The sequence below is a fragment of the Dermacentor albipictus genome, chromosome 9, assembly GCF_038994185.2.
Source record: "Dermacentor albipictus isolate Rhodes 1998 colony chromosome 9, USDA_Dalb.pri_finalv2, whole genome shotgun sequence".
Taxonomy (NCBI): domain Eukaryota; kingdom Metazoa; phylum Arthropoda; class Arachnida; order Ixodida; family Ixodidae; genus Dermacentor; species Dermacentor albipictus.
The window spans coordinates 87,067,176-87,091,115 of record NC_091829.1 but is presented as its reverse complement, the minus strand read 5'-3'; the positions used below and the strand labels follow the sequence as shown (position 1 = coordinate 87,091,115).

Below are 23,940 nucleotides of genomic sequence, written 5' to 3'. Positions count from 1 at the left end.
TATTTGTCCACATGGGTCGCTCTAATAGATGCAGTTTACAGAACTGTGATTTGTAAACTTCCGTCCTTTTATTTCTTTCTTCAAGCTTACCAATTTTCGAACATCCCATTAAAGAATTTGAAGCCTTCGATCGAAATTCTGCTTCCAACAGTCACTACAATTTAACTTTCTCTCTCAAATGAAACAAATTTCATGAATATCGGCCCAGCAGTTATCTCAGAAAAGTGCCTCTGTATTTTAAGTGTATTGGAATAGATGGCATCGGAGTTGGGCCCGAGCTAAAGCTTCGTCTTAAATAGCATTCAAACGACCCCTGGACAATGCATCACGCCCCAGGCACATTGGAGGAAAAACGCACTTGGCGTGCCACCAGCCATAAAATGATGCTGAGGCCGTGCGGCCACACCGACTGACAGTGCATCGCTCTTCAGTGGAGTGAGGCAACGACAGCTTTTTTTTTAACTCGCAGAAGAACTTTCTTATGGGCACAGAACAGACGAAAGTTCAGCACAAACTTACGAGCTATTCCAATGTTGCTAAATAAGAGTGCGTTGACTGCGGCTTGCGTGGCGTTGAGTGATGCTGCTCCGCATAATGTGTTATGCGGAGCAGTATCACTCGGCTCCACACGAACCTTTGCTATTGAGTTTGTCACCGAGTACACCTACTTTCATAAATTTTTTTCGCTTGCTTTGGATAATATGATTTTCGGATGATACATTTTATTTTTCAGTTCCCGTGAAGATCGTATCACCGAGAATCCACTGTAATGCACTTTGCATTTCACTGATCGCTGTGCATTCGCACAAATGCTAGTACATATATTCTCAGCCTGGCTCAGCAAGATTGGACCCACGTACAAGCATCAGCACATCACATCTGGCCAAGCATCAATGGGAAAAATGGAGAATAAAACAGCGGAATTTCGTTACTGTACATATGTTCGACTGTTATGGGCTTAGAAGCGTCCACTGAGCATACCTCAACAGTATATTGTCGCATTGTAGCGACGGCGAAGAATCCAGCACTACCTGTACTGCAAGTTAAAAATCAAACCCTTAGAACTCTTTATGAGGCGAACTTGTTCCAGCAAAAGCGAGCATGCATTTCGTTCACAATGGTGGCGGGCACAGTCATTGGTCGTCAAATTTGAACTGGTCTGGTCAAGTGCATCTACTATTTAGATGTGATTCACCATACATTTCAGAGCAATCGCTCGTGCTCGCGTACATTTGAGAAAATACACCACACACGCACAATCTGACGAGACATGCCTCCTTTGCTACAGAATTCGCAACAATGTTCAAGGAATTTCAGATACTGAAAGGTTCACTTAGCAGCAAGCAACAGCTTGATAACAGTGATAATTCGACGAACACAAACACCGGCAAAAAGTGTGGTAATAGGCAATTGCATATTCGTAATACAGTGAAATCTTGTTATATTGAGCACGCATATAGCGAACGATCAGATATAATGAAATAAGCTTTAAATTTGATTGGCCATGCCTTATTCCAGTGAGTATTCTACAGGATCAAAACAGCAAGCTGGGCAATTTAGCAGGTGGTTAACACCTTCAAAATCAAACCGCACAAAACAGAAGATGGACAGACTCGCGCAACAAAGCGCCCGTGTTGTCAGAGTCTTTGTCCGTCGTCCTTTACATGCTGTTCGATTTTGAAGTATTATGTTGCAACAATGAAGCTAAAAATGCAGGATCCAAGACAATACTAATTATAGTGAAGTGAATATTTGTTCTGTAGGCAGCTCAAAATATGCATTCTAGTGGGAACAATGCCAGACACTCGGCACAAGCAACTTGAAACAGCCTATTGTAGGCACTACATTTTGACCAGTGGCTTGGCTTGGCAGGCTCGAATCCAGCAAGCTACGATGCTGATCCCATGTGATGACTCCTTCAACATAGGCAGTCAAAATTGACAGGCTACCATTTGCTGGCCCACTACAGGAATCATGGCCGTGTTTCTTTCACACAGACCTGACTGCGATGACATTTCTTTCACACCAACATCAGCATGTACACTTTCAACAAGTACGACTTTATTTTAGCAAGGTTTGAATGTACTCATTTTCATTATTTTTGCAGTACTACTACCTGTCAGATACGATGGCCAGCAGTGAAATTGCAAACCCATCTTAAAAGCTTATTTGACCATTGCCCGAAAAATCATTTTATTGGAATCTTTATGTAAAAGAAATTAAGTTAATGAAACAAGAACACTCACGTTTGATGTGGAGCGCAAGGCCCCCCGGGGGCGGGTGTAGTCGACGCGTGGCAGCAGCTTGAGGTTGACCTGTCCCTGGGCCGTGTCGACATAGTCCACTTGGGCGAGGTCGTCGCGGTAGATGCCCCGCTTGAGGCGGACCCACTGCTTGGGCCGCAGCTGCGCCTGCTCACGGGTCACCCGCAACACATCCGTCATCTCCTTGATCGGCACCATCTGCAGCAGTGGAAGGACCGACCCAGCCACCAGTCAGGTTCCTTTCTATATTTTGTGAGGTTTCGTCAACAGCCAGGTACAGGACAGGCTCATGAAGGAGGAACAGATCACAAAGCAAACGAGCTGAGAAAAAAAAAAGGTAAGTAAAAGTAACAAGATATCCACCGGAGACGACTAGCGGGAATGCACTTGAGCAGTCGCTGTCGGCATGATACACAATACGTGGAACGTTTGAACTAAGACTCAAAACTTATAGAAAAGAAGTTATGGGACTGCAAGAAAAAAAAAAAAAACTTACAAAGCAGCACTATGAAAAGTAGGCTACAAAGAACATCTTTCCAGACCACAACTCACCTAAGGAGGCAATCCATGCTATGACAACAGTTAGGATAATGTTTAAGGGGGGGCACTATTATGGAGTAATTTTTTTATTATTATTATTTTTTTTGTAGTTGCATTAAAACCTTATAATTTGACACTAGGCACGATAGGCCTTAGGCATTACAGGATTCACGTACGAGCTCCGGTGATGACTATGGCGATGCGGACTCCTCCATTTCGTTTTGGTTTTCGCTATATTGCGGCATTCCAAGCTAGCCGAGCTCCGAGAGTTGTCTGAATTGACTAACGTGTGGCCAAATACGTCCAAATTAATGAGAGTTTGATTACATTAAGAAATGCCTACGCCTGCCGTGACCAGAGGACAAATCCAAGTTATCCAATTTTCCTAATTAACGAAGATAGAATCAATAAGGCTTTACTGTTTTTTAATAAAGCTTGGTAATCTGGTTGAGTTTCTCATGCTGGTTTTATAAAACACTATCACTTTTTCTTTAGGCGCATTATTTCATGAGATAACTAACTTTGATTAACTGTTGTTTATAGGTACAATAATAGAAAAGCAATATCTCAGAGGGTTCCAACTGGCATATGTCTAGATACTACCAAGCCCAAGGTGCACAACGATAGGAGCATTTTTATATGACATGAAAATTTTTAGTTACTCTATGGCAGTTCGAATTTCACGGTGAAAACATGGCCGCAATTGATGCTTCAGTTTAATCCAAGAAAACGGTTACCTAGCCGTGAATTTTCTTTACCTTCTCTTGTTACTTTCGTGGCACAGAGTGCCTCCAAGCTGGCGTAACCAGCTTACTTGGTAGAGAAAACTTTGCTTCAGCTGTCGCCGTTTCTCCTCTTCCATCAGAGATGGGACGCCATAGACGTTGAACTTGGAGAATAGACTTTATGTACACATTACATACATTGACAGCTATTTACAGTGGGTCCGACGTATCAACTCGACATAGCCGATAGCACATAGCACCGTTCGTACGTCAAGACCCTTGGGTTACACTGGGACCGGCGCCTTAACTCGGCAGAGCCGAAAGTGCAGAGCACCTTTCTTGCGCCCGGAACCCCCGTGAGAGGTCGGGAGCCAGGTTTTAAACCTTCGGTTGCCCCTCCCGAATCCCCTCACGGCAAATCACGACACCCCAGTGACCTGATTGGGTCAACTGGGCTGTCACTCATTGGGCACTCTCTCTCTCACCCTCTCCCTGCGTTCCTCGGAACATTCAGATAGATAGAGGGAGAGAAAGTAACCACCAAACAACAAATAAACAAATAACATCCCAACAGTTTCGCCTCCGCGACATACATGGAAAAGTCTCCCGACACCTTGAAAAACACTTACGGGGAAACGGCCATCTGCGTCGCCCCGTCCTCGCGCTTTCACTAATCCCATCGGGCACTGCGTGCCGCAAAGGACACCCCTGCCGACGTGCGCCCGCCGATTCGCAATGCCGTCTTGTGCATTGTTCGTCTCGTCCGGAGGGCCCGCAAAGCTAAGTTCACTGTTGGATTTGTCTCGGTGGCGCCAGCCTACCATTTAAGAGACTGCGCGTCGGGTCACCGATCCCTCGGGTTATAAGCTGCCGCTTTGTACCCCCCCGGCATGACCATTGACATCCTAACGACGCTTTGCCCGCACGCGTGACAGGTTAAAATGTCCCGACGCGTCGGCGCGGGCTATCTGCCGTCAAGGAGCGTCTCCCAACTCATTAACAAAGCGCCCGGCTGGCTTTACTCCCGGCTAAGCCCGAAAACGGCGACCTCCCCCAATTCTAGGAAGGGAAATGACCTCTCAGCGTCCACGCCGTTTGGCAACATCCTTTACACTAGCCTATATGGTAACCAAGCCTTTGTACTGCGTGGAGTTGATTATAGCGCAAGGCAGAGGCTCTCGTGAAGAAAAACGTCCGAACAAAAGCAGCCAAGGCCGACAAGGCAAGAGTCTTACTGGGAGAAGCATTACACGCTGCTGTGAGGGACGCAATGGTGAAAGCTCACGGAAAAAGGACCAGCGCGACGAAGATTACGCACCGTCTGCTGGTAGAGACCGATGCGCAGGTTGCCGATACCCTGGATGCAATTCTTGACGTGGGTGTGCTTGTAGGCCTCAATGTAGATGTAGCCCTTGACGCCCTCCGGAGCCACCACGCTGCGAATTTGCAGTGGCTGAAAGAGAGATGAAAAAAAAAGAAAGAAAAAAGGCCAGTTTCACATTTACAGCAACAGCAAATTATTAGAACAGAGTCGAAGCTGGATATGTCGAAATTGAAGGAAATCACAAGAAAGTTCCGATATATAGGTAATCTGATATACAAGATAAAAATGTTATACAAAGATTTTCAAGGAAACTTTATAGCTGTTGGTTCTATGCAATAATTCGTTATATGTGGGTTCTATATACATATCATAACACAGGGCATACTAATATGAACACAAAATTTGCCCTTATCTCTGGAGGAATTGCGGGCAACCTGCAGCACTATGCTCCGTTCAGATATGCTAACCAACATCATCGTGGTCACCAGCTTAATTTATGCCCATTGAAGGATGAAGGCGTCCCCCAGCGATCTCTTCAGCAATTAAACCCCCTCAAAAACGGGAAATTTCCTAAGCTCATCCCACCTATACTCCAACTCACACATAGCAGGCAATGGTGGAGGAGCTACAAAAGTAGCGCACGTAGTGCTGGTCACAGAAATGTATCAATCTATGCATTTCGCAGTGATTCAGCCATTAATCGACAACATTTTGAACAGAATAACTTCTTGACATTGGCAAGAGAGAACACTAAGGAAGACCAAGCAGACTGATCGCGCAGCTTTAAGTCAAAGTTTGGTTCGCCGCTCAACCACTGTAAATGACCTGCAAATATATTTGTGTCCCTCTTCTCCTCGTAACATTTTGCCTTGTTGCAATATATATTAGAACTATGATTCATGGAGTTAATGTTGAAATACATTTCAATCCTTGATGTCACAACGAAGCAGTGGAGTTGGGGTTTCAGTGCAAACAGTAATAAAAAAAAACACGTAGCCTACGTTTTGTTTTCTACAAATCAACTTCTTGTCACAAAATTACAGTCGAACCTTGTTATAACAAATTCATATCATATCTTTTATACAGAGTATAAAATATCAACTGGTGTTCATTTTCTCTGCAACCGCTAAGCATTCCTGTCCCTCAATGTTACAACTACCATTTTCCATTTCACACCTTGTTGCGCAATACTTGGACCTCTGTTAAAGTTTCTGCAAGAGTATTCCAAGTTTCAGCACCCCAGGCTATTACGAGCCAATGGGGGGCACGCAAACTGCAGGAGGCCGCTACCACGTCATGCATTCACCCTTCACTCTAAGAAAAGTTTACACCCTTTGGAGTGCCCCTTTTGCCACACAACAATAATCGTCATCTGCCTTGATGCGTTTCCTTTCTTGAAAACGCCGCGCCCGCTACTTTACTGTCAAGAATGCTATCATGATGATAACGAGCATGCCGTTCGTTACTGTAAAGTACCGGGCTCGCAGCGTTAAGGAAAGGAAACGCATCAAGGCAGATGACGATTATTGTTGCGTGGCAGAAGGGGCACTCCAAAGGGTGTAAACTTTTCTTACAGTGTTTATCTGCAAGACCCGACAAACAGGAGAACACTGCTCCTTACCTCTTCTGTGAACTGGTAGGCAATGAACTTTCGCATCATCTGCAGCACCGTGGCCTTCTCTTCGCCAATCTTGCACTTGACCATCCACAGGTTGGGATCCCTGGATTAGAGAGCGACGACACAGACACCATTGCTGGACAGGAGCCTTTTTTTCTTTTTTCAAAAGAGAGCCTAACAGTACAACTGTCAAGTTAATGACCATTAGGCTATCTGGCACAATTTTTTGAAGCCTGATTTTTAGCATTCATTTCTCACTTTCCCAATGGAGGGTAAGAAGCAAGCGTGAATTCAGATCGAAACAGGTGGCCTGGGTTAGAAAAATTGCATATGTGGTGGCATCAAATCTTTCTCTAAGAAACATTGCTGAAACGCAGAAATTGTATGTGGCCTTGACTGCCATCGGCAACATCAGCCAGCACCTCAGTGCAGCCAAACCCATTTATAATGAATGTAATTAGTTCAACAAAAAGTGGCCATTATACCAGCAGTTCATTGTATGTAAATTTTCCTTTTGAAAAGTGCTAAAATTAACATCCCTGAAGCTCGCATAAGCAGTTATATTTAGAGACTACCTTGGATCAAAAATTTTATTTCCGGTATTTGCATTTCGGTTCCTGGCACCTTTTCCATACCTAGCTGCAAATCTCTGTTAATAGCCCGCTTGATCTGCGTGCAGCGTCAACCTACATATTGAAATCCGGTGTCATAGCTGTTTCAAAATGCCACCTACTTCTCACCACTTGCCACTTCGACAAGCGCAACTGCTGCCTTTCATTTTCTTCAATTGCTTGTGATATATTTTACTACCAGTGGGACTTGAGTGGGTTCTGGATATGAAAGTGAAGCTTTCTGGTTGATTCGTAAGCACAAAATACTATGGCATGCCGCCAATTTCGCAAAGGCCTCGTCGTTACAACTGTGCACTCAAGCGAGGCTTGGCATGCTGAAAGATGTGAAGTTATGCATTCTGTCGCTTCGTCAGAAAAAGGTCGAAAGTTGGAGAAGTAGACCATCGTCGCAACCCATTATCACTGATCAGCACTCAGCAAAAACATAAGTGAAGCGCCAGTGAACAGTGATCTCCTGACAATTACAAAGTACTCGCCAACCTTTTGCACTGTACTGCCCTAAGAATGTGCCTGGAAAGCAACATAACTTCTTTGCAGCTTCAGAAATCTGCATGCAGCCCTTGCATACTAATCCCAAAGGTCGGAGCTTCATCGCAGTTGAACTAAAGTGGGGAGAAAACTCCTTCAGGGCCACTTCTGTTGCCCTTTTGTGCCTCGGAAGGCTTACTTACACATTTTATTCACTACGGGCGCACCTTCTATTTTTTCTGCGACCAAGACTGAGGCGTTTGTTGTAACAGTGTGGGAATTTAGAAAATCATTGTTGCATACCGATGCACTTTCAATACACAGGGTGTGGAAATCATAACTGCAGTGAAACGTGGTCGTTATAACCGTTAGATTGTTATAACTGAGATCACTATAAGTACTGTACTGCTGCAGGTTTTCACAGATCACCTTTACTACTGTGCACCATGGCATGGCTGCGTTTTCAGAGGAAATGGAAGCAGGCCTGCTGTACTTACTTGACGCCAGGAAGCAAAGTCTGCTGGGCAATCTCGTCGGAGAGCTCGACGTCGGCCTCCCGGTAGCCGCCCTCTGCCGCCGTGGTGTCGGCATACTTGCGTCTATAGTAGTCTTCAATTTCATCTTCCTTCTGAGACCTTTGCAAAGAAAAAAGAGCAAACATTAATGCTGGCAAGACCACAAGATATCAAATACAATGGAGATACTGCAACAGGGGGCGTGCACAACTCTTTCTGTGTTGGATAAGTTTTTTGAGAAACAAGAAAGAATCACACTTGCATAAACTTGAACTCGCAACTTAAAAACAAGGAGGCCACGTGTTAAAGCTAGCGAAGAAAATGGAGGTCACCATAAGCGTGGCTTGCTATGAAAGCCACAGAGGGTGCGCGCTGGCGGGGTTTCCTGATGACTCGGAACATTGTAATGGAATTCTAAGGTATTCATCCAGCCAGGATCGCAGGGAATGTATTTTTTACAGAAGCACTGTGGGGAACAAAGCTGGTGGGAACGCTAACCGGCCAGTGGTCAAGATAAGCACAAGACATTTAGAGCATGTCTCATCCCCTCACACTAACACTCGCGTCCGCTCCCACTGTATGGGAACACACTCGCATACATACTTGTGAACTACACCTACTTGCTGACAGTCACTCATGTTCATGCTCACTCACACTCAGACCTTGACTCAAACACCATTGATCTTTCGTTCATGCTAACGTTAATCGGTGCTCACTCCCGTTCACACTCACGTGGACTCGCACCCTTTGTCGCCAACACTTGACCTCATTCCTGTGAAATGAGTCAATGTGGTGATCTGGGCGAGCTGCTTATGCATTTCGACATGGTTTTTGTGCTAGGAAATGCGGACAAGGAAAGGGGGGTACAGGACACATGAAAGGGGGATACGTGTCCTGTACAGCCCCTTCCTTTGCCGTCTTCTAGTACAAAGGCCATTTCGAAATGTGAAACGAGTTTAGAGCGAGTCCGAGTCAGTGTACTCATGAGTGAGGACACCTACCTATGTAAATAGAGGCACACAAAATACTAGACTGAAATAGATGTATAGTACAAGCAGACTAGCTCAAGCAGGCTAGGTGACTATTTGTCACCAAGCTGTGTCAAAGAGAATGCCATTAGAAGTAATAATCATCGTTGCCTAATGAGAGGATAGTTTGCTTACGTGAGCATCATCTGCAGGCGTCGGTGGGAGTTGAGCTCCTTGGACGACGTCTCCTCAGTGGCCCGGTGGGGGTCGATCATGTCCTCGGCCCCTTCCTCCCAGTCTTCCTCATCCTCAACTTCGTCATCCACCTCGGCCTCGTCCAGGATGAAGCCACCGAAGCGTGCCTTCTTGCGCCGCTTCCTCCTCGCTTCATCCTCCTCGTCCTCTTCTTCCTCCTCATCATATTCCTCCTCGTCCTCTTCATTCAAGTCCTCGCCCTCTGGCTCTTCCTCAGGCTCGGGCTCCTCCTATTCAGCAAAGATTTTGAAGCATTCTACAAACCTTTTCAAGTCTCTAAACTACTCACTAACTCACCCAGGGGGGAGATTGAGGGATAGTGCAAATTACTGTATTTACTTCAATCTAGTACGCTCTTTTACAGGAATCACCGAGTAAAAGTGATGTTTGTTAGATTACAGTGCGAAACTAAACATGCTGTAATGAATAGCTATCATCATAGGACTTTGTAATCGTCATGCATTTTTTTTTATCTAATCCAACCTACACATCGCTGCGACTGTACAATCTCAGATATCTTTGCGCCACCTCCATAAGTTCATTTGGTTATATAGTGTATTCTAAAACGTTATGCTTAGGCTGCAACAGTCTGGAAGGTTTTTAAGAAAAAGAGGTATTGCGAATGTCATAGACAGCACCAAAGATGTGAAGTTCTGGCCAGATGATAGTGATAATGAGGCCTGCAACGGCAATGACAAGTAATACTTGCTCTACTGTAGCCAAGTGAGAAAATATCGTTGTTACTCTCTCCCTATTTTCATAAAGATTTAGTTAGTGGACAATCAAGAGCATTGCATTTGTAATTTCTCGAAGTGTGAACATCAGGGTACATGTTACAACTGAGGGTGCATTAGAATCAAGTAAATACGGTAAGTACTCTGCAACAAGCAGCCGATGTTCATGCTAGAGCAAAAGCTGGATTTTTATTTTTCAATGTTGCGTTTCAATGACACACAGCTGTCAGCCTGTGAACATTAAAATTCTAAGGAATCCCACATTCGCAACAAAAGAGTGGAAACAATACGATTTTATTTTTAGCTTGCACTGAGTGCATGTTTCCTTTAGGGATGCATATGTACTTCATTAACGATGATTTGACAAGCAGTAGCAAACTTCACAGAGACCGACGAGTAACACGTTGTTTCTAGATAGCATTGACTTGTTTAGCAACTTTGCTGTTGATTTCGCCAGCTTCAGAAACTTTTCTGAATGAAGTTGCTCGAAATAAGCACCTCTCTGGTGCAGTCAACTTCCATTAATTCGATCCTGACAGGACCGACGAAACGGGTCGAAATGTCCGGCGGGTCAAATTACACAAAAGGCAGGAAAAACATTAAAGCACAACGTTGAGACACTTGGCCTATTGCCTTTAAAGTGAGCTTCGCCACAATACAGCCCTGTTATGTAGTGATGCATACCAAGCAGAGTAAGGTGCCACTGTTACAGATCATAGAATGTGTTCCTCAAGTTAAACATGCCCATGCGCCATCTATGGTCATAGTATGAGCACTAAGCTGCCTAATAAGTTTAATGGCAGGGCTTCAGACATTTAGATAGGCCTCTACTCTTTTGTTAGCTTTAATTAAACATCCCCTCAACTTTCGGGCCTTTTTCATCTTACCGCCTTCCTTTTTGCTAGCTTTCCCAAAACACAGATGGTTTTTCTCTGCTTCTTGGTGCACTGCGCATCCGCGCACACATAACTGAGAAACGCGTACGAAGCTCTGCGAATGGTCTCCAATACAAGACACACATGGTGGGAGAAACAGATCGCCACAGCAATGTCAGAAACTGCTCTGAATGGGTGCCAGTATGCTAATTAGACATCTGGGTGCTCGTCCTATGGACAAGGTGCGTGTGCGTCTGTATAATTAGTAAATGCACACTATGTGCCGTGACAGTGGCCCTTTTCCATTCTTGGTATGCCTCACTACAACAAATCGCATACGCTTCACGGCATAACGTGGCTGTGTGGCGGCGGATCTGACTAGTCGTTCAAATTATCGGTGAAGACCAATATTTTTGTTGGAAATAACAGAAGTTTGTGCCCACAGAAATGTATGGATGCCAGCCAGGACCTTCGGTCGGGTTCGGATTAAGCAAAAAATGAAATTAACCGGAGCCGAATTAAAGAAAGTCTGCTGTATATATGGTGTCTTGTGCTGCTACAAGAGAAAGCACAGGGGCTCTATAACATAATCTATTCCAATCGCCTCATGTAAAATTTTACCTAACCACCAACACAAGCATCAGGCAGTAAGGCGCAGCATTGCTTGAAATGGCCAATTAAATGTACTTCTCGTTCATAGGAGGTCACTTTTTTTTTGCTTTCAAAGCAAGTGGCATTGCCTACATTGGGCAATTTTTTTATCTAATTAGCTGACACGAGGCAAGGAGCATGCTCAATTGGAGAGAATTTCAATGGGGCCGAGCCAGCACAGTGAAAGTAGATAACTGGATGAGAAGGGTGGCGCCATCGTCTGCGATTGGGCCACTTTCCCCTAGCTTGTGGTGGCCGGTCGAAAATTGTGGTAGCGTGCAACGAAACGTTAAAAATGCCGCTCAAACGGATCCTCAGCAAAGAAAACTTGGAAGAGCGAAGTCATATATGTTCCCAAAGGGCTCGATAAAGTTATACTTCCACGTAAAAATGTTTATTATACGCAAATAAATCCATGCTCTCCAGCAGTTCAGAGGTGCCAGTGCCAGAGCAATCAGCAGGCAGCCATCTTTTATTCCTTCCGGAATGGGGCAGCACCCAGCTACTCAGATAAAAATTCAGTTTTGTTTGGCCTATTAAGGCGTCTACATCTTTCGTGGCTTTACAACATCGCATGACAGACAGAAGACGTGGGCGCAGCATGAAAATGCTTGACCAATAGCTGAGGGCTAATGACGAAAAGGGTGTCGAATAAGAAAGAATTATTTTTCTTTCATTTGGTCTAATCATGCATAATCAGTGTAGAAACCAGATGGGGCGATTTCACAGTTTTCGTGACGTTGAGTGACAGAGAAGTGAAGTGAGGTGGCTAGAAAATTTTGGGGCCCAATCCTGGAGGGCTGATTGTAGAATTGGAATAAAAAAAAAATTCGGAATAGCTTTACGTTATAGCACTCCAGGTCGAATCACAATTTCTTTCGTTGCATACATTTCTTGCAATCTTTCAGTGCTCTCAACGATTTGGTAACAATATTTATTTCTCGTAAAATTTGTCGCAACATTCGTAAAATTGCAGACCCAGCACAGATCAGTATTTAACAGGGACAGGCGAGCTAGTTTGTGGTCGATATTCGAATACATAATGTAACCGCACAAACAACAAAGGACAAAGAAGGAAACACACAGAACAGGCGCGGCACTTCAACATGACCTTCAACATGTTGAAGTTCCACGCCTGTCCTGTGTGTTTCCTTCTTTGTCCTTTGTTGTTTGTGCGGTTACATTATGCATTCCAGATCAGTAAACATTAAGAAGTATTTGTGAGAGGTGGCAGGTATGATTATGACAGGACAGTGTGGTGGCAGGAATGTTCCTCCTCAAGCTCGCGAGTTAATGGCAGGAAGTATGTTTGTCACAGTGCATTAAATGGTTAAACAGGAAATGCGCCAACTTGCACTGGCAAGCACCATACCCAATGTATAACGATTTTGGTTTGAATCATCACATTAAGTACGCTTCTCATGTTACACTTGGGTACTGAATTGTTTGGGGTTTTCTACTTCCCGTTTCTTTGTCCTACATCAAGAAACCATATTCTCAAAACTTCTCTTTCACAGGAGTGTTTTCTTACCGATTGGCACTGTGCTGCCTACCACTCACAATAACGATTGGCATGGCAATGGCCAATGCCCCATATGTAACAGAAGTTTTATGAATCTGAAACAGGCGTTCTTCAGTTTTATCGCATACGAATCAACAACTAAAGTGACCTTTAACCCTTAATGATGGCACATGGAAATTCCAGTAAAATGTTTTCGTTTTCTATCAAAATGTGCAAAACACATCAAGAGTAAGCGTAATCAATGAAAAAAAGATATTGTGCACCAAATATTTCAGCGATAGGGGGGGGGGGGAGGGAACTCAAGGCAGAAAACTGCAAGTGGGCTTCACACCAAGCCGCATGTGGCTTCGTTTGGAATTTGTGGAGGCAGCTCTCGTCCTATGCAAGCCATAGGTGAACATTTCATTTGCTTTACACCATGTGTGTGAAACCACTGCAGCCGGAAATCTTGCATCGGTCTGTTGCCGCTGACCGTGCTTTCGAAAGAAAGCGAGTCCCATGCCAAACTTCTTCCTAGCCCTGTATTTCTGCTCTAAACCAACAAATGATGCTTGCTGCCTCTCATTCAATGTTGGCCGAAGACATTTAGCTAGATATTATACTCAGTGCCAAAACTCTGCAAGAAAAAAAAATTCTGACATGCTGCCTGTGGGCAACATTCATCAATAAAGGGTTAATATTATGCTCGGTTTCACACAGCAAGTGGAATTTTACCCAACTGCAGCCCTAGCAGCCGAGAACGAAGGATCAACACAGGTCCAATTTGACCTACACTGGCCCCACTTTCGGTGGTGCTACCTTCCAAGTATAACTCCTTTCTTTGTTTACTTTGCACATCATCACCCCTTTCAAAGGGTCATAAGGATTCCCACATGCACGTGTGACCAAATGTAGCCCTCATTTGTGGAAAAAAATCTGAGTACTGGGCGACAAGTGGTACAAAATGCCACTTACTTCAGCGCCTTCAGGCACTTCTTCGGCTTCGGCAATGCCTACGCCGCTTCCGGCTTCGCTTCGGGCTTCCTCATCTTCCTCCTCCTCTTCTTCCTCTTCCTCAGCATGCTCGCTGCCCTGGAAGCTGCGCTCACTCTCATTGTCGGAGTAGTTGCTTGCCTCGCTGTCCGACATGGCTGCAGGTGCACTTTCACCGAGCCTCACCAACAGTGGGCTGCCCTAGGGAAGGGGTCCCGTCACACCTGCCCTGAAAGGGTAAGAGACAGCTTTAGAAGAATTTACAGGTGCTTGCATGCATTTTTCTCTGCCCATCATAAAGGTTTTGCATTTACTACTGCTACGATCTTGCACAAATTATCTTGCACAAATTGCTATGATTTTGCACAAGTATAAAGTATCTCTTTCTGTCACATTTTGTGACCAACTGGTTAATGGACACATTTTCTTTGTGATATGTTAGTGTAATGTACAAGTTTTAGTAATTAGTGGGCAACCTAGCACGAATTACATGGCAGTGCCTTTGCATGAGGCTAGCAGTCTGTGATGGTGGTGGGCCAACTTTCTGAGCAGTTTGGTTGGTTTACTTCCAACTCAAAATGCGAAACATATCTTTTTGTCTACTACCATATATCAGAATGCAGAATCCGCAGTAAACAAGAAAGGCACCACAATTTGCAGTGTGCTACAGTGGCATTACAAGGCAGATAAAATTACTTCGGCAACTCCAACCTCTCTGCCAGCCGCCTGGCAGTCGATCCCAAGTGAGAGCTATCAAATCAGCGTGCGTTGCAAGCACTCTGTCGCAGCGGCAAGTGTGTCCGGTTTTCCGGTAACCCCAGGCAAGCTGGGCGTCTGGACAGATTAGTGGAGACATAAGCTAAAGCCCCTTTATACTACTATTCCCGACCTAATTAACTCCAGACCTGCACAGATCTCCCTGCTTCAGCACGGCTGGCCTAGTTCACCCTTTTTGCTGCTAGGGACAGAATGTACGAGCAGATGGCGTTAGTTATAACCTGTTCGCTATCGTCTGCTTTTGCAATCTGTTCCAGCACTCATGCCACTGTTTCGGCCTTTCTTTAACTGTCTGTTTAGGTGATCTATTAATGAGGAAAAACACTGTTTGTCACATCGTACATACATAATTATACAGACCCTTGACCACGAGGCAAAAGGCCCTCGGCAGTTATGTCAGTGGGCTTATCAGTACGTTTGTTAAGATATGCTAATATTTAGAGGCTAAATGTAGCTGGCAGTGCGTACCAGATGATCAGATTCTCGTATTATGATGTACGGATAATTGCAACAAGTTTTATGAGTGGAAGAGTCGGTTACCCACAACGACAGCAACTATGGTGAGTGTGTTTGTTTCTGCTGTTTATATCTATTCCGTTTCTGCACTGTAGTTGCTTTCTTTATCAAGAATCGCTACTTTGCATATGATCACGATCACAGTCGAGATGTTGCCTGTCAGGAAGTTTGCTAATAGAAGTGTTGGGCCTCTTTGATTATACAGTCCCAGACTGTCCGCAAACCTTCTGCGGCTTCTGGTCTGACTAGTCCTGACAGAAGAGCGCATCACATTACGTCATTCGGCTGTCAAGTACTGCCCATGGTTTCCTTCAAAAGCAATGTGACCAGAAGTCACTCTCCTGGCTGGCGTCGTCTGCTTAGCGACGTAGATAGCCCCCTACCCAGCAAATTCATTAGCATGGCCTCTGAAGTGGTGCAGTCTCACAGGCCCCGTCACCGACACAGCCATAAAGCTTGCATAGCGAAATCAAAAGCCTGAGCACAGAGTACGTATTCGCAAAGCATGGTTTACGTTGCGCTCCCGCTCTTCGTGTCCCTTAATCGGCGTACTTAAGCTAGCTCCTTGCCAACAAAATTTAAGCGGAATTCCTAGACGAACATAAGCAAAATAGCAGTTGTGCCAAATCGCTGTTCATCCATAAAGCACCCGCCGATATACTCAAAGCTTGTGAGACCGTGTACTAATTAAAGGCCTGACACGTGTCGAGGAAACAGCGTGTGTACCCCGTCTACTAATACTGTATGTCAAAAAGCTAATGCTTGAGCTTGGAAACAGAAGGAATCAACATATACGTCAACAGCAATCGGCAAACCTCCGATTGTATACCACCCCAGCTACCGGTGTGAAATAGCCGTATGCAATATGATACACTTCATGGCACACCAGTTTCACTCACCTGAAAAGTGAAATCTAACTGTTCACTGCGCATATAGCAATGAGCATGACACATTTCGTGAAACAAATCAAGGAAAACAAGCATGTGCATTTGATCGCTGTGCTTCTCTCTCAGAAGACATGAAGACTAAAGCTGCAGAAATTAGATTGCTCGTGAAAAACCCGCATAATGGCACACAAAATACTGATGTAACAGAAATTGTCTGGAATGTGCAAAGCATACACAGAAGCACAAGGCATCTTTCACAACATGGAATCAAATGCCCCGTGCATCTATTTAAGACGGCCGTCACCTGCTAACTGCTTGTGCTTATGCAAGCAAAAAATCTGATAACAGCCTCCGAGAGTCCACGGACAGTCCACAACTTCCAGTCCGTGAAAAATGAACGCGATTCTGGCAGCTCTCAGACTGGTGGGCAGAGCTTCCGAAGCTCATAGAGAAAATAAAATGCAGGGCTGCAATCCCGAGCTGGCCAGGACTGTCTGGAACTGATAATAGAAGAGGGCCACTGATTCTAAGTGACACATCATACACCATCTCATACCAGTGTCACACGAGACACTTTCGATCGCGATCGAGCCCATTACTCCATTGCAACTGGTTCATTTGAGCAGGTAGACTGAGGGAGCCAATAACAATGGTGAAATTCCATCTGGGTTGAGCAAGATCACAATCAGTAGTGGCCTGTGTAACACCCGTATTAAATAGCTTAGACTCAGTTTCATAAAAGCTTCACAATGCATATCTGACATGCCGAACAAACATGTAAACGATCACTTTATCAGTTAATCAATTCTTTTTCTTGTGTGGAGCGGTGCAAAATTTCCACATAATTTGTGTACTGTTCTACACATTACTACATAGCACTACATTGAGTACACATCAACAGTTTTGACATACTAGATGTTGTCTTGGCAAGAAATTGTCACCTATGCTAGCAGTGCACCACAGCCCAAGAGCTTGTGCACACATTCAAGCACCACCCCGCCACCCACCAAGTAGCTGACGAACAGGTTACAAAATCACCCCCTAAAGCCACCGGATGACGGAGAGTGGGCACAAGCGGCTCCCATAGAAGCCAGACATCTGTGCAGGTCTGAAGTTCAAGTAGGTTGTGCTACTATTGTTGTGATGAAGGAGCTTTAGCATAGACATATGTGAGCAGCCTGATCAGTCTGCACGGTCCAACCAGCTGGTGACGCTGAGCTTAACCAGCCAAACGAAGAGTTAATATTGCTGTAACCAAGTGTAAAATGTTTAGAAAACTATGTGGTCACGATTACGATAACGCCAAAAATTTACACCAGCAGCAACATGGAATACAGTTCCTTACTGCTATGTTAGTTCTGTGTTTGAATGAGCTCTGTGCAACCAGGTGGCTGCACAGTGCAGGCTGTTCACGTTTGCGCGTCCGCTCATCCCGTAACATGCCCAGGCCCAGTCCACTTGCACTTGCACTTACCCAAATACCAGATACTCGAAACACTATTGTGGTATAATCCTTCGACATGAAGTGACAACCACAAAGGCGCAGGTGCTGGTGCAGATTGAATAGTGACAGCCAGTGCTATGGCCACTCCGCTCGCATGTTTGCCTTGCAGATCGACATTATGTTGCAGCTTGACATGTTGCCTATCGCTACGTTTGCAGCCCACAATGTAAGGGCAAACCATGGTGCTTATAAGAAGACAGATTAAGACCAACACAGACTGCACAGCTTGCATCAACACGGAGCGGAGCGACACTTGGTGTGTGCCGGAAGTGCATGAGTGTAGTGATAAATTGTCCTCGTGCATTCTCTTTCTGTTACTTTTTATTTTTTTTTATTATCATCAGCCTGGTTACGCCCACTGCAGGGCAAAGGCCTCTCCCATATTTCTCCAACAACCCCGGTCATGTACTAATTGTGGCCATGCCGTCTGTTACTTACCTCTTTATAAAAACAAATTAACTAACATTCCAACTATTACGAACAACATTTGTCCACCACAAAGTTGTAAAAAGGATTGATGACACACCCTGGGTAGCCAATCGGATGGCTCGCCCTACTGCCGTCAAGGTTACCTCGCGTCACTTAGTCGGGGGCAGCTGAAAATTCAGGGGAGTGGCATGCTGCAATCAGTAGCGACGTAAATTTTTAGAACCTTATAATATATTACACGCATTATGCGGAGAACTTCGATGCATCAATGATCAGAAAGACCTACCCTAACGACTCAGCATGTTTGTACAAAACCGCCAAAATCGTTTCAGGGTCCCTTTAACATTTTCAAACCATGAAATCAAAGGCAATGCTTCAAATTTGGTTATGAAGCACCCGTTACAAAGAGCAGAGCTACTTTGTAAAGGGAGTACGCTGAAAGTTAACAGCAGCTCTAGTTGCCTAGGGATGGTAGCACCAAAGCTTGCTGTTCTCCGGCTGGCGGCTGGTCATGGCAGTAAAAGTGCGGCACCGCGTCGTTTGTTACTGTGAGCATTTGATCATGTGATCAGCGAGCACTGCTGTGATCAGGAAAATAAAATGCTGGAGCGGGGGTATTAAGGCAACATTAATGTTATGGGCGCAAGAAAAGCGGGACAGACGGATTTCAAGACTTCCTGCGCGCGATAAAGTAACTTACAAATTAAAAAAAAAAAAACATGGCATGAAACCCCACTGCACGCATCTGATCGCACTGACAGCCAGGCGCAACAGCGTTCGACTGTTTCGTTTCGCACAGCACAACGCGCCAGCGAACACTTTTGCGCTACTTTTTTCTGACACGCGAAGTCCTTTGTGAATGTTAGCTCCCCACGTACTCCGGCCTTTAAATTCCACAAGCGTTGCCCGCAATCCTTCAAAAGCAGCTTCGGGTGCTTTCGCAAACCAAGCAAGCGTAGCCGCGACGCAATGAATGAGAGATCCGCGCAGTAACGCGATCGTTGTACTTTGCACTGATGCTCAGGTCGAATGCACGGGGACAGCTAAGCATTTCTGCTGCATGCGCTACTCGTCGTAAGCTACACATCAGGCATATTCCCGACGCATGGCCGACAAACTCCCTCCAGCTGGCTGCACTGCCGCGGCCAGTCATCGATGATCGCGACATACAGCACGTTGTAAACATAACGAAAACGTCTAGGTAAAGGAAACATGTCCTCGAAATTATAAAGGAAGCTCACCCACAGTAAGACAAACTCCAGAAATGAGCGTAGTGCTTTAAAACGATTCACTACCGCGGGACCTTCACCTTGGAGCCAGCACTGGGCCAACTTCGCGTTAGTGCTAGTAAAAGACGACTTGCAGTTGGCCTTTCATTGACTCACCTGTCTCGAGATGCCGAACTGTGATGATTTTTCGCACAGTCAAGATAGTTTTACGGGTAAAAACTGCAGTAAAACGTCGACCACAATTTAACAGCCCGACAAGACAGACCCAATGTTGCCTTGTTAGGATTCACGAAAGGCATGAATCTGCTAAATAAAGCGGCCCGCGAGCATTTTCGTTGCCGTTTCTTCTTCTTTTTTTTTTTTTGAAGGTTGCATTTGGCTGAGTAATAGCATCATCATGCAACAATTTATTATGTTCATAAGATTGCTAAGAAGTGGAAGTGTTATTGTTATTAGCCAATGAAGATAAATGGCGCCAGAATGCAGATGGCGCGCAGTTTGAAATGGTATGAACAAAATAGCCCACAAGCGCAAAACACTCGACAAAGCAACTCCCGATCAAACAGAAGTTGTTAGCAGTAGCAGAGCTCGGGTTATGAAGTACTATTTGTTGTGGTATGTGCCGTTGCTTAAGAAGTTCATCATTCACTTCGTTCTTGTTAGCAACCACTTGTAATGCCTGAGCGACAATCTGCTAAATGGTGTGCCCGCTTTTTGGAGACCCGTGACTATGAAAATGTGCATATAGTCGGAGTCGACCTATTTCGGTTACTTGTAGGATTCCTTTGCACGTGTAGGATTCCGTACACGAAATTGAAATATTTGCATTTCATTTAGAGAGGGAAAAGAAAGAAAGAAATGGCTGTCAGGACGCATTAGGTCGACATCTGCGCATTGAAGAATAGTTCATACGCCTTCCTGCCATAATCAATTATAAGTGGTTGCCAAATACTAAATGTGTGTTCCCTTTAAACCATACTGTAGGCTAAATACGTACCTGCCAACCTGGGAGCATTAAACTTCACAAATCAAGAAAACATACCGTAACAAGGGAAGAAATTCAAGAATAAATAGCCTGCAGATAAAGGTTCTATTCTTTCATTCATTCATTCAGTAAAATTACTTGCCTTCAAACGCAGCATCAGGAACAGCAGAGATGACTTTTAAATAATTTCAGAGCCTTCGCTCTCGCCGACTTGGCCTCGAAGGTAGGGGGACAAAACAAAATTTACGGAACACAAGGCAAAGAAGGGACGAACACGGCGCTGACTTCGGAATTTCTTCGTCTTCGGTTAACTTCTTCGAAGCAAGCACGCCTCTGGCATACGGCGTCTTGTGCTACCAAAAAGGGCGGCCTAGGATGCCATCCCAATTTATTCTTTTTCACAATGGTTCTTTCACAATTCTTACTATGCATATTTTGCAATCTTGCTCCGCTTCATCAATTAAATTTTTTTTCTCGCGAACAGAAGTTATTTTTGCGTTACACTTGATACAACACTAAAATAATAGAACGAAAAGTTCGCAAACGTTATGAAGAATTTGGGCGAGTTGGTAAATTCGGTACTATGACCTCTGCTGAAAGCACTGCAACCAACAATTGAAGTCTATTTACTTTGCTAGCGCCGTATGGTTGTTTAATGTGTTAATATGTTATCCGTCAATAACACTAAACGCGGCCATGTTCTGATCCGGGCGGAGTGAGAAAATGCTCATCTACGGGGCTTTGACTGCATGCTTAAAGAACCTTAAACGGTTGGAATTAATCCGTAGCTTTTGCTACGGTGTCTCACATGCATGGCACATTATAAACCATATAATTTAACAATATCTCGCGCCTGTATACAACAATACGATGAACCCAGTAGGACTCGACAGGGTCAAGTCCTCATGGGGAAATGTAAAAAGCGAGGCACATTTATATGCTATGTGAACAGCACATTTATTCAGGAAAAATACAGCTGTTTGTTAGTATATACATATGTACAAGCACTATACAGTTTAAATAAAGAGTCTATTACATGCACAGACTGAGTGCGCACAGCGCGCTTGGCCGCAGAAGTTCATTAAAAACAGTTTCTAAGCGTGCACAGCATGCTCAGTCGACCTCTTCGATGGTGGGCCCAGACTGCTGCGTCGAGGAACTGCCCTGCTTGTTGCCGCCCTGGTGCATCCTGGACATGTAAGGCGAGCAGAACTGCTGCAGCTCCTTGAGCTTGTCCTCGTACTCGTCCTTCTCGGCGAGGCTGTTGCAATCGATCCACGAGATGGCCTGCCTGCACTTCTCCAGAACACTCTCCCGGTCGCTCGACGACATCTTGCTTCCGGCTTCCTCGGCCGCCTGCTTGACGCTGTACACGTAGGCCTCCAACGCGTTCCTGGACGCCACGCGGTCTCGTTGGGCATCGTCTTCTTGCTTGAACCTCTCGGCCTCCGCAAGCATCTTGTCGATCTCTTCCTTGCTGAGGCGGCCCTTGTCGTTGGTGATGCGAATGCTCTCCTGCCTGCCCGTGCTCTGGTCCTTGGCCGATACGTGCAGGATCCCGTTGGCATCCATGTCGAAGGTCACCTCGATCTTGGGCACGCCGCGAGGAGCCGGCGGAATGCCGTTCAGGTTGAACGTGCCGAGCAGGTGGTTGTCCTTCGTCATGGCGCGCTCGCCTTCGAACACCTGGATGGTGACCGCGGGCTGGTTGTCCGAGTAGGTGGTGAACGTCTGGGACGTCTTGCACGGGATTCGGGTGTTGCGCTCGACGATGCGCGTCATCACGCCGCCGGCGGTCTCGATGCCGAGCGACAGGGGCGCGACGTCCACGAGCAGGACGTCCCGGATGCTTTCGCTGTTGTCCCCGCTCAGCACGGCTGCCTGCACCGCTGCTCCGTAGGCGACAGCTTCGTCCGGGTTGATGCCCATCGACAGTTCTTTGCCGTTGAAGAAGTCTCGGAGCAGCTTCTGCACCTTGGGTATGCGCGTCGAGCCCCCGACCAGAACGACGTCGTGGATCTGGCTCTTGTCCATCTTGGCGTCCTGCAGGGCGCGCTCCACGGGTCCCAGCGTGCTGCGGAAGAGGTCGATGCAGAGCTCTTCGAAGCGCGCCCGGGTGATCTTGGTGTAGAAGTCGACGCCTTCGTGGAGGGCGTCGATCTCGATGCTGGCCTCCGCCGAGCTGGACAGCGTCCTCTTGGCGCGCTCACAGGCCGTACGCAGTCTTCGGACGGCCCGAGTGTTCTTGCTCAAGTCTTTGCGGTGCTTACGCTTGAACTCTTCGACAAAGTGCGTCACCATCCGGTTGTCGAAATCCTCGCCACCCAAATGCGTGTCGCCGGCGGTCGAGCGCACCTCAAACATGGAACCTTGGTCGATGGTCAGAACGGAGACGTCGAAGGTGCCGCCTCCGAGATCGAAAATAAGGACGTTCTTCTCACCTCGAAGGTTCTTGTCGAGTCCGTACGCCAGCGCCGCAGCAGTCGGTTCGTTGATGATCCGCAGCACGTTGAGCCCGGCAATGGCACCTGCGTCCTTCGTTGCCTGCCTCTGAGAATCGTTGAAGTAGGCCGGCACAGTGACGACGGCATCCTTCACTTTCTGTCCCAAGTAAGCCTCGGCTGTTTCTTTCATCTTCGTCAGCACCATGGCGCTGATCTCCTCCGGGTTGAACCGCTTCTTCTCACCCTTGAACTCGACGCAGATCTTGGGCTTGCCGCACTCGTTGACAACCTTGAAGGGCCAGTGCTTCAGGTCCTCCTGAATCTTGGGGTCGTCGTACTTGCGGCCGATGAGTCGTTTTGCGTCGAATACCGTGTTCTCGGGGTTCATCGCCGTCTGCGCCTTGGCGGCGTCGCCGATGAGGCGCTCCGTGTCGGTGAAGGCGACATAGCTCGGCGTCGTGCGGTTCCCTTGATCGTTGGCGATGATCTCGACACGACCGTGCTGGAAGACGCCGACGCAGGAGTACGTCGTGCCCAGGTCGATGCCGATCGCGGGCGCTCCTGAACTGTTACGAGTTGGCATTGCGAAAAGTTCGCTTCGCAGCGAAGATTGGGAAAAAGTGTCTCACACTTTCAGCTGAGATCGTTCTGTTGAAACTGCGTTGCAGCAGACGACGCCGCACTTTTATAATAACCTCGCGTTGTTCGAGAAATTTCGAGAGACTTTCGGGACGCTCTCAACCAATCGTGGGCTTCAGCGCTGTGTGACGTAAACGCTGCGCGCTCCCATTGGTCAGCCGTCTGCAGAGGGCTCGCGAAAGTTCTAGCGTCGTCTGCTGCCGTTTTCGTCGACTGAAAACACAAATAAAGGGCTGGTTTTATTTATAGGTTCGTTGATCTGGCAATGATTAGGCTTGCCGTGCAGTTCGCGGCGGAAAAAAAGAGAACTAGCGCGTTTGCAGGTTAAGCCGCAACCTTTGTTATTGTTCTAGTCCGAGTTTCGAAAGGAAAACGCCCCGAAATGCACCTGCTTAGTTTTATAAATGTAGTGCAGATGGCGCGACGTGTCCACTACTTGGCGGACTTGGAACACCGTTTTGGCGAAT

General features: G+C 46.1%; 2 protein-coding genes across 4 annotated transcripts in view; both read right to left on the bottom strand.

Annotated features, from left to right (window-relative positions):
• The window catches only part of Spt5 (Transcription elongation factor subunit Spt5), a 61,990-nt gene extending 41,436 nt beyond the window's left edge, over window positions 1–20,554 (bottom strand). Inside the window, exons 1-7 of one of the 3 annotated variants that reach the window (XM_070524959.1) lie at window positions 20,533–20,554; window positions 14,046–14,292; window positions 9,250–9,539; window positions 8,069–8,206; window positions 6,475–6,574; window positions 4,848–4,982; window positions 2,247–2,462 (exon numbers count right to left, since the gene is read on the bottom strand). In XM_070524959.1, the coding sequence (XP_070381060.1) occupies window positions 2,247–2,462; window positions 4,848–4,982; window positions 6,475–6,574; window positions 8,069–8,206; window positions 9,250–9,539; window positions 14,046–14,219 (1,053 nt within the window). In that variant the 5' untranslated portion in view covers window positions 14,220–14,292; window positions 20,533–20,554. Of the gene's footprint in view, window positions 1–2,246; window positions 2,463–4,847; window positions 4,983–6,474; window positions 6,575–8,068; window positions 8,207–9,249; window positions 9,540–14,045; window positions 14,293–19,417; window positions 19,527–19,561; window positions 19,719–20,532 lie in introns of those variants that run through there. The other 2 variants (XM_070524957.1, XM_070524958.1) reach the window with 2 other exon arrangements.
• Window positions 20,555–21,331: 777 nt separating this feature from the next.
• LOC139049476 (heat shock protein 68-like) lies at window positions 21,332–23,515 on the bottom strand. Its single transcript, XM_070524953.1, has one exon. The coding sequence runs from the start codon at window positions 23,415–23,417 to the stop codon at window positions 21,504–21,506; it is 1,914 nt and encodes a 637-aa protein (XP_070381054.1). The 5' UTR covers window positions 23,418–23,515; the 3' UTR covers window positions 21,332–21,503.
• Window positions 23,516–23,940: the final 425 nt, after the last annotated feature.